This window comes from Danio aesculapii, chromosome 15, assembly GCF_903798145.1.
Source record: "Danio aesculapii chromosome 15, fDanAes4.1, whole genome shotgun sequence".
Taxonomy (NCBI): Eukaryota; Metazoa; Chordata; class Actinopteri; order Cypriniformes; family Danionidae; genus Danio; species Danio aesculapii.
Genome location: NC_079449.1, coordinates 8,446,389 through 8,457,437, shown reverse-complemented (window position 1 = coordinate 8,457,437; position 11,049 = coordinate 8,446,389). Strand labels below are relative to the sequence as shown.

The window sequence follows — 11,049 nt, the reverse complement described above, 5'->3', positions numbered from 1 at the left end:
AAAAATCTTTGAAATTGCAACTCAAATGTAAATCTCCACACGATTTTAACATAAGGCAAGGCAAGTTTATTTATACAGCATATTTCATACATAATGGTAATTTCAAAATGCTTTACATAAGCGAGAATAAAAGAAACAAGTAAAAAAGAAAAACAACAAATAATAAAAATTAATAAACCAGATTGAAATGTGTTAAACCAGGTTTTAAATAATAATAAAAAAGAAAGACACAATAGTGCGATCTGTCAGATGCAGCACAGTGCTCATTCAGTAAAGGCACAGCTGAACAGATGTGTTTTCAGTATGGATTTGAATGTACCTAATGTTGGAGCATATCTGATCATTTCTGGAAGCTGAGAAGTTAATATGATGCACATGTTTTATTCTGGAAGGGTTCGATTACAGTCATTGAAGTTTTTTGGTTGTATGTCAGATCCTCTCTTTCTCAAATGCTTGTATGTTTCCTCTACATCTTTGCTTAGTATCGTATACTTTGAAATAAATGGCTTCACAGCGTTATCTGCTTTACTGCTGTGTAGACGTCCATACCTATAGTGTTTGTCTTTAATATTTTCCACTGATGCCCCGATCATATTATTCTTCCTCAAAGCCTGAGAGACCCGCCGGTGTCAGAAAACCATGACAATACATCAGCTTTAATGAAAAAAATAGAGAAGACACAAGATACCTGTCCTTTCTTCCTCTGCTTCCTCTCCTCCAAAAGTTGCTTAATTAATCATGTCTGCATTCATAATTGATGGGCGTCAAGCAACCTGTCTCTCTCACACACATGTGCACATGGAATATTAAAGCGTGTCTCAGAGCAGCTTGTCAGGTGTGTATTATCGTAATGGTTCATTAAACGCCTTGCAGTGTTTCGCCTGTTAGATTGTCACTGTGTGCCGATTCATTATTTAAACCTGATGATAATACCACCCTGAAAGACCGTGCTGGTAGGTTTAAAGGTCAAGAAATGTGTGCTTTTAAATGCGTAAAAAGCACTTATGCTAAGAGCAGGGATTTTGTTTTATACAATGTCTGAGAGTACTCAAGAAGAGATGAAGTAGTACACTTACTCAGACTCTGTATGGATCTTTCAGTTTGGTTAACTGAGCTAACCCGTACTTTTGTTTTAGCACTGAACTGAAACATTTACAGTAGAATCTTTATTTAAAGGGCCATGAACCCCTCCTATCTCAGCAGGGTGTTTTCACACCTCTAGTTTGAAAAAAAAGTGAGGAAAGTGGGTGAGTCCAGCTTTGTTTAGGTGGGAGTGTCAAGTGCCAAAAGAGGGAAGGGTTTTTTCCCAGGTCACAAAAACTGCCTTCCTTCATCTGAGAAATATTGCTAAGTTATGAAGTATGCTATCCATCTCAGATGCAGAAAAGCTAGTCCATGCTTTTATGACTTTTAGGCTGGATTACTGTAATGCTTATTGCTGGCTGCCCAGCATCCTCTATTAACAAACTTCAGCTAGTACAAAATGCAGCTGCCAGAGTTCTTACCAGGTCTAGAAAATATGATCATATCATCTTAATTTTATCCTCCTTACACTGGCTGCCTGTTAAGTTTCGTATTGAATTTAAAACATTGCTTCTTACCTATAAAGATTTAAATAATCTAGCTCCTGTTTATCTAACCAACCTTCTGTCTCGCTACAATCCAACCCGCTCTTTAAGATCTCAAAACTCAGAGCTTCTCGTAGTACCTCGAACAGCAAAGTCAAGTAAAGGGGGTCGAGCCTTCTCATTTATGGCTCCTAAACTCTGGAATAGCCTTACTGATAATCTCCGAGGCTCAGACACACTCTCACAGTTCAAACTTGATTAAAAACCTATTCTATTTAGTAAAGCATACACTCAGTGCATCACTTAGCGGTATGATACATGAATGTGCTCCACGCAGGTTTTTGCATCTCATTTATATATACTATGCAGCGCCACTGATTCGATCCAAGACCAGCGACGAAATGATCCCAAGGTTTCCATAATACTGGACCAGGCCATATCCTGAGCAGCTGCTGTGGTTTTCATGGAGCAGTGGAGAGCATGAGACTGATTTCTGTGATGCTCTGGGGGCAGATGAGTCTCGCTGACGTCCAGCCTCTCCAGCGCATAGACAGCAGCTCTGCACAAGACTAACTGAGCCTGGTCGTGCCTAACTGAGCCTGGTTTCTCTCAAGGTTTTTTTTTTTTAATTCTTTACTTTCGCCAATTGGTGAAGTTTTTTCCTCGCCACTGTCACCTCTGTCTTGCATGGTTTGGGACATGTAGAGCCGCGTATCGATGGATTTGCTCTTCAGTGTTTGGACTCTCAGCAGTAAAAATTAAACCAGACTGAACTGAACTTAAACTCTGAAAACTGAACTGACACTTTCAATTTACTATGATCTTCTATGTGAAGCTGCTTTGACACAATCTACTTTGTAAAAAAGCAAATAAAGGTGAATTGAATTGAATTTGCATGCAAAGGGGAGTTTCAGTTCGAGCATGTGCTGATTTCCCAGATCCAAAACAAACACAGACGTAGATAGACAGTGACTACATTTACATGGACATCAGTATTCAAATTATTTGCCTTAATCTGAATAAGACAATAATATGATTAAGGTGTTTGTAAGTTGCTTTCTGAATGTTCCTTTCATGATCCTGTTTTACATATTATAGCACATAATTGGATTAAGGTCATTGCGTCATCACAATATCCACATTTCCTCCCTGAATTTCATTTAATTTTGTGTATGTCATTCCCAATTTGTCAACTTTAACTGCAGTTTGGCACTTTCACTTTCATTCAGGAACATTTCATGTATGCCCCGCCATGACAAAGAGATATTGGATGAGAGAAACTGCTGGAAGAGTGTAGTTTTAATGGAATTTTTGATACCGCACGTCGTAAGGGAGAAAAAACCCTTAGCATTTCTCGGTAGATGCAGAGACTCGGTGGGTGCAGAGAATCTCGTCAAAAAGCTGTGTGCCTATAGACTATCCTATCACAAAATGTGGCGATACACAATGGTAATAGTTTAATTAAGGTGTTTACATTCAGAGAGTAGCATTTACAGTGGATCTTTCAGGCCATAATATTGTAGTGATATTACTGTAAACTTAGTACCTAATCATTTTGACTAAGGTATGTCTTTAAAAACTAAAAAAGTACTGTTGAAAATACTAACTAACTTCTGAATAAACATAAACAAAGATCATTGATTACACACTTACCAAATCTGTAGAGAGAGGACAATCAACGCGAACTGGAACCAAACTGGAGTGGCAAATCTTTTTTAAGCTTTTAGAATTTCACCATTTCCAGATGCGAAAAGCTCTCGGGTAAAAATATTCCTTACAAAAAAAAATTTTCTGTTGCATTTTAGCAGACCACTGTAATCCACACATGTGAGTCCACGTGTATGGCTTAGTTCTATTGTTTCAAATGATTCTTTATGAACTGATTTTTAGTGAGTCAACACAGCACAATCAGTACAACCCAGTTTAATTGACTCAAATGACTCTTTGTGAAGCGATTCATTCTTTTGAGGAAAAAAAAAAAAAAAAAAAAAGAACAGTTTGTCTGACTCAAATGACTCTTTGAACCGATTCTTTCTATTAAAACAAAAGCAAACAGCACAACTAGTAAAGTCCAATTTAGTTAAATTACTCTATAAGAAGTGATTTCTTTCTGTTGAGTCAAAAAAGCAAAAAACAAAGCAACAACAACAAAAAAGCATCTCATTTTAGCCCAGATTGATTGACTCAAATGACTGTGAACTGATTCTTTCTGGTGAGTCAAAACCATCACCCTAATTAATCAGAAAAAAAAACTTTCCCTATTTTTTTTTTTTTTTTACAAAAATAAATATTACTATGTAAATCAAAAAATGCAATTCATGCATTAATATTGGCTAATAATATTGGTTATTTAATGAATCTCAGAGAAATAATTTGTTTTGTCCCTTTAATGACTAGATCATTTATTCATTCATAGTACTAGTATAATAACCATTTATGAACAATTCTTTGTCGCCATAACACAAGCACATTTTACAGAACATGCATCTTCTCATGATCAAATCACAGTAAACAGTATATGTCTCAAGCACGTTTCATCCATGCGTACATGCTGTAATGAGAACGATGATGAATCTCTGTGCATTAATTGATGCGTTGCTGACATCAACAGTCTCTCATTCGCAATCAGTCACCACCATCGTGCTTTGGGTTTCATTTTGGCTTCTCTTGGGTTTGCAGCAGCAGTGAGGGGTCCAGATAATGTTCTCTGCATCAGACCTCATGAACACATACAGCAAACAGTCCACAAGCGGGTTTAACATGTACAGATATTCAGTGAAAATCCACAGGTGAATTAGAGACCCATCCATATTTGTATATGCAAAAAATATGAAAAGAATATTACCAGGAAGCGTTAGAAAGGTGTAACTCATCAGCACAAAGAACAGAGGAGCCAAAACTAACTGCTTCTTCAGTGGAGTGAGAGATATCGAATGGGAAAGAGACCTGCACACTAGTGCAAAACACACAATGATCACTACATAGGGGATGAAGGGAATGATGTATAGAAGATGGTGTACCAGAATGCAGGGTGGAACAACGATTAAAGGGAGAAACCAACCAGTCAATGAAGCACACACAAGACATTTAACAGAGCGATGAGACCTGTGCCAAACGGGATGAGCGATCATTAAATATCTCTCAACAGCTATGCAGGTCATGAAATAACAACGTGTGTAAGCAAGCCATGTTGTTGTGTAATTTGAAATGATTTCTGTCCATTCAGAAGGAATGGTAAAGAGTAACTGGCAAACGATCAGAATGAGATCCGCAGTGAGTAGATTTATGACAAAAACTGGTGTAGATTGGTTTGATTTGATAAGAGTGAAAACAGCAGAAATAGCCAAACAGATCATGGGGAACTCAACTAAAGTGATAATGAATATGTAGACATGTCCTCCATTCATGAAGCCATAATAGCCATTAGTGTGGTGCGGATTGGAAGTGTTGGAAGTCTTCGACTCGTTTGTGGTGTGATGATCACTGTCAAATGGCATTAGTGGAGGTTTTGTCGTTTCCATCTGTGAACGTGTGAATTGTAGGACTGGTGGATTCAAGAAGTATCTTCACCTCTCTCTTAATCTCCACTGAAAGTCAACACCAGATCTGCAATTTGAGATGATAAAAACACATGGTTTTTGCCTAATATACAGCGATGAAATTAGATGTTCATAATTAAACATTTTTTGTCAGTTCAAGCCCATACACATAAAATATTCTGTTAAATCATGACATTAAGAAAGAATCTCTTCAGTTTTCTGTAGTTGCTGGTTTCGTTTGCTTATATTACTATTTGCTGGTTGAATAAATTCTAATGTTATCTAGGACTTGGCTTTTAGTTGTAGTAAATGTCTCTGAAAACATGGCACTCACAACAGACACTGTAAAGACACAATTATACACTGTAAATTGCAGCTGCCTTATGTTTTTCTTATAGTCCAGCCCCATTTGTCTGCTTTACATTTTGTTTTTACATTGTTTTTATTTTTTGTTAACTCACAAACCTTTGTTTGTGAAAACACTGTAACATAAGGATGTTAAGGAACACACTTGGTTTTGTGACCTTTTTACTGTTACATTTTAATGTTCAAATTGAATGTGAGAGCACATACACTCAAAGTATTTTTTTTTTGCTCATTCAAACTACTTAATTAAAATAAGCTGAATCAACACAATTCTTGAGATTTCATTGGCACAACTTAAATTTTTATTCTCAATCCACATAAATTTGTTAAAAGTGATAAGTTAACTTAATCAATTTGTGTTGGGATAACATGAATTAATTATGTGGAACCCTGCATTTTTTTTTTACAGTGTAAATGATTATGTTTGGATTAACGAAATATTTCAAACACAAGATAATACATATTAAATGTTATAAAATAAGTCTCAATGAGACAAATCCTGGATAAATTTGCTAATAAAGTATTTCTATGTGTACAAAGAATCTTGGTCCTACCTTCACTCGTAACGTGTCTTGAATGTTCTGAAAGCCTTGTGTTTGTAACTGATATGCGAGAAGTTTGAGTTTTGCTCAGTAAAGCTTTTTTGTCCATTTGGAAGCATTAACTTGTTGCCACTCCTTTATGCATCAAATAAATTGAGTTTAATGGATATAAAAGTACTTGATTACAAGACTTCCTGAATATTCCTTACCTTCCTTTTGCATAATATATTTATCATGTTTCTTTGCTTTAATGGCATCCCGATCTTAATCTATTGGGTTAGCTGGCCCACCTTCTGCAGGTATATCAGCTTTAACTCTTCTGGGAAGACTTTCCGCAATGTTTAGGATTGTGTTGATGGGAATTTTTGACCATTCTTCTAGATACACATTTGTGAGATCAAGCACTGATGTTGGACGAGAAATCCTGGCTCGTGGTCTCCACTAATTTATTTCACAGGTGTTTAGTAGGGTTGAAGTCGGGACTCTATGCAGACCAGTCAAGCTTCTTCACACCAATTGACCTTGATTTGTGCTGTAAAGTCATGTTTTCACAGGAAAGGGCCATCTCTAAACCATTCCCACATTGAAAAAAGTGTTGCATGCAAAACCGTTGCAAACAATTTATTTGTGTTAAAATAAACAACTTAAATTTAATAATGTTCAACATAATTTGTTCATTCAGTATTAATCCACACCGTGGCAAAAGTTGAACTATTTTGAAAATTGACCGCGCCGCGTGTGTGTAGGAACGGCTGATGGTGGCCATGGCAAAGGCAAACAGCAGATGATCACCAGTTTAGAAACGCACTTAAAAAATTAGTAAAGGAAGAAGCACGCGTCGTGTTTTTAACGTGGTTTTGGTCACGATATGTGAACAGCCCTATACAGATTTAACCTGAGAGATACAGCACAAGCACTGATCTAGAATATATACGTGATTACTTGTAACACACAATTAAACACATATTTTGCAAACTACACAAAACAAGGCAACAAAATTAATCCCACTTGCATGTTATGATCTGGAGGAAGAAGAAACTGGTCCATTTGAACTGTAAAAGGTATTGATAAAGTCCCTGTCAAAGTCTGACAAAGTCCCATAGTCTCCGCTGCTCCTTCAATAGCAAACTGCAGGCGAATCCCGCGGTGCAGTGTAGGTTATTGTATCAATCATCAGAAAAATTACAGGAACAAACACAGCACTAGGTTGGCTATATTGTGGTATTGTTGTGAAAATGAACTTTAACCCTATATTCCCCGCAGCCGAATCTCCATTTGTCAGTAATCGTCATCTTCGTGTCATGATCAGTCCAGTGATCCTCTGTGCCTCCACTAGTGTGTGAAGGGAAAGCGCGTACACATTTGAACAGAACTGGAAGTACATATTTGGTAATGTTCCGTATCGACGTCGATGCGATCAAACAAAAGATCTGAACCAAACTCGATTCATCTTTATGACTCATTAGTCAAATATTTTGCTAAAGAATTAATATTTTTAAACATGCTGCACTTTAAACCTTTAAACCTCAGCTGGATGTTTTCATACACTTAGAGCTGTGTTACACATTGCATGGAAGCTCATTTTCAAAAACCCATAAAAATGACGATATCTTGAAGGCATTTGCCACAACCTTCTAAATCTTTCCTCACATGAGATGGCAGGCCGAATCAAAGGTTACCATGGGCCAACTTTGGCCAGCTGGCCCTACTTTGGGCATCTCTGCTCTGTATTAAGCAATTTTTTTTTCTGTTGAGTCAAACAAAAATAAAAAACAAACAAACAAAAAACATGTCACTCATTTTAGTCCAGTTTGCTGAATTCAAATTACGGTGAACTGATTCTTTCTGGTGAGTCAAAACATTCAAAAAATTGAAATATTACTATATAAATCTCAAAGTCATCACACATTCTTAATATTGGCAGGTATTAAGTGAATCTCAGAGAAATTATTTGTTTTTTTCCCTTTAATGACCAGATCATTCATTCAGAGTACTAGTATAATAACTATGCTGACATATTTATGAACAATACAACAATACAAGCACATTTTACAGAACATGCATCTTCTTATGATCAAATCACAGTAAACCGTATATGTCTCAAGCACATTTCATTTATGCATACAGTACATGCTGTAATGAGAACGATGATGAATCTTTGTGTATTCATTAATGTGTTGCTGACATCAATAGTCTCTCATTCGCAATCAGTCACCACCATCGTGCTTTGGGTTTCATTCTGGCTTCCCTTGGGTTTGCTGCAGCAGTGAGGGGTCCAGATTATGTTCTCTGCATCAGACCTCATAAAAACATACAGCAAACAGTCCACAAGCGGGTTTAACATGTACAGATATTCAGTGAAAATCCACAGACGAATTAGAGACCCATCCATATTTGTATATGCAAAAAATATGAAAAGAATATTACCAGGAAGGGTTAGAAAGGTGTAACTCATCAGCACAAAGAACAGAGGAGCCAAAACTAACTGCTTCTTCAGTGGAGTGAGAGATATCGAATGGGAAAGAGACCTGCACACTAGTGCAAAACACACAATGATCACTACATAGGGGATGAAGGGCATGATGTATTGCAGATGAGGTATAAAAATGCAGGGTGGAACAACGATTAAAGGTAGAAACCAAGCAGTCAATGAAGCACAAACAAGACATTTAACAGAGCGATGAGTCCTGTGCCAAACGGGATGAGCGATCATTATATATCTCTCAACAGCTATACAGGTCATGAAATAACAACGTGTGAAAGTAAGCCACATTGTTGTGCCATTGGAAATGTTTGCTGTCCATTCAGAAGGTATGATGTAGAGTAACAGGCAAAGGATCTGAATGAGATCCGCAGTGAGTAGATTTATGACAAAAACTGGTGTAGATTGGTTTGATTTGATGAGAGTGAAAACAGCAGAAATAGCCAAACAGATCATGGGGAACTCAACACTAATGATAATGGAAGTGTAGACAAGATCTCCACCTATGAAGCCATTATAGTCATTAGAGCTGTTTGGATTGGAAGCATTGGAGGTTTTCGACTCGTTGGTGGTCTGAAGATTGATGTCAGATGGCATTAATGGAGGTTTTGTCATTTCCATTTGTGAATTGTAGGACTGGTTGATTTAAGCAGTATCTCCTTCTCCTCTCTTTTGTTATCACGACCAATAGTCAACACCAGATCTGCAATTTGAGATTATAAAGACGCACGATTAAGATTTAATATGAAGTATAAGCAGTAAAAGCTCATACTTGGGCATTATAAGTGTCCTTGAACACTTTTTTATTTAATTAATTTATTTATTTTTTATAATTTTACGACTATTCACAAAATATTGTGTTGAAATGAGAGATTAAGAAGCAGTCTCTTCAGTTAGTGAAGATGGTGGTACACTCAAAAATGATTTCTGCTGCTTGTTCAAACTATCAAACTTGTTCAAACTATCTGTTTAAAATGAGCTGAAACAACACAATTCTTGTCATTTCTTTGGCCAGTTTATTTGTTTTATGTTCAATCTACTTAAATTTGTAAACGATTAAGTTAACTTAACCGTTTTGTGTTGGGACAACATGAAGAAATTGTGTCGGTCCAACTACCTGGTTAGGGGATTTGTTGTTCCCAGCATGCTTTGCGTGGGATTGAATTAAGAGAGGGAAATGTTGACAATAAAAGTAATCTCAGGTGTTTAACGTTAATAGAAAAAATAGAGTTTAATCTTAGTTTAAAGATTTAGAAGATTATTTTAAAGAATATTTTCATGAAATGTTTTGAGTTCACCATGTTGCAGAAGCACGCATGCTTCGGGTGTTGGCAGCTTAATTAGCAAAACTGCAGGTTGTTGCTTTGCTCAGTGAGCAATAACTGTCCTAAAATTAGTTCTGAGCTTAGTCTCAATCTACTATATATACAGTATGTAACTCTTGAAATATGCTTAAAATGGCTCTTTTACTTAATTTAGGATAACTTCAAATAAAACTAAGAGACTTTGAAATGTACGACACATAATAGACATACAGTACATGATATTATCAAACCTTTGAGTTTAAGTTAAATAAAAAGACAAATGTATTTACACTTTTATTTTATAAAATCATGTTAGAACAACTCAATTGCATTTAATTGTGTAAATAGCTTTTTTTTGTTGGTGCTAAACAAATTTATTGGATGGAAATCCTGCCCTCAATTAAATTGAGTTCACTCAATGAGTTATTTTTTTGAGTGTGTATATAGTGTCTGTTTCTTTTGCTTTTGAGTGTTTGCTTGTAAGTGTATTTGTCTGCTTTACATTTCATTTATTACATGTTATTAATATCAATTTTTTTTATTAATTTCTCAAATCTTTGTTTGTGAAAACACTGCAACAAGGATATTCAGCACACTTAGTTTTACCATGTGACCTTTTTTCTAATTATTTTAAGTTTCAAATTGAATGTAAGAGCAGATAAAAATTATGTTTGGATTAACAAAATATTTAAAACAAGGTAATACACATACAATTTTATAAACTAGAATCTGGACTAGACAAATCATGGATACATTTGCTAATAAAGTATTTTTGTATGTACAAAGAATCTTGGTCCTACCTTCACTCGTAACGTGTCTTGACTGTTCTGAAAGCCTTGGCATAAGAGGTTTGATTTTTGTTCAGTAAAGCCATTTGGAAGCATTAATTTGTTGCCACAGTTGTTGCCACTCCTTTATGCATCAAGTAAATGGAGTTTAATGGAAAGTGCCAGTCTTCCTGAATATTCCTTACTTTCCTTTTGTATAATCTTAATTTTTCTATGCACAGAACATGTATATCTTTTTGGGACATCTGCCTTTACATGCACAAAAACTTTAATGGCATCCCAATCTTGATCCACCAGGTTAGCTGGCCCACCCTCTGCAGTAGGTATATCAGCTTCAACTTTTCTGGGAAGACTTTCCACAATGTTTAGGATTGTGTTGATGGGAATTTTTGACCATTCTTCTAGATACACATTTGTGAGATCAAGCACTGATGTTGGACAAGAAATCCTGGCTTGTGGT

At 36.1% G+C, this 11,049-nt stretch overlaps 1 protein-coding gene across 1 annotated transcript; it reads right to left on the bottom strand.

Moving 5' to 3' along the window:
* Positions 1–8,028: 8,028 nt before the first annotated feature.
* On the bottom strand, positions 8,029–10,655 carry LOC130242376 (G-protein coupled receptor 4-like). The gene is made up of 2 exons (XM_056474465.1): positions 10,602–10,655; positions 8,029–9,200 (listed from the first exon to the last, which is right to left on the bottom strand). Exon 2 carries the CDS (start codon positions 9,116–9,118, stop codon positions 8,213–8,215), a length of 906 nt encoding a protein of 301 aa, XP_056330440.1. The 5' UTR covers positions 9,119–9,200; positions 10,602–10,655; the 3' UTR covers positions 8,029–8,212.
* Between the last annotated feature and the right edge of the window lie 394 nt (positions 10,656–11,049).

Bases quoted from the DNA above. Each gene is read 5' to 3' on its own strand.
- LOC130242376 (XM_056474465.1), bottom strand. From the start codon at position 9,118: ATGGAAATGACAAAACCTCCATTAATGCCATCTGACATCAATCTTCAG.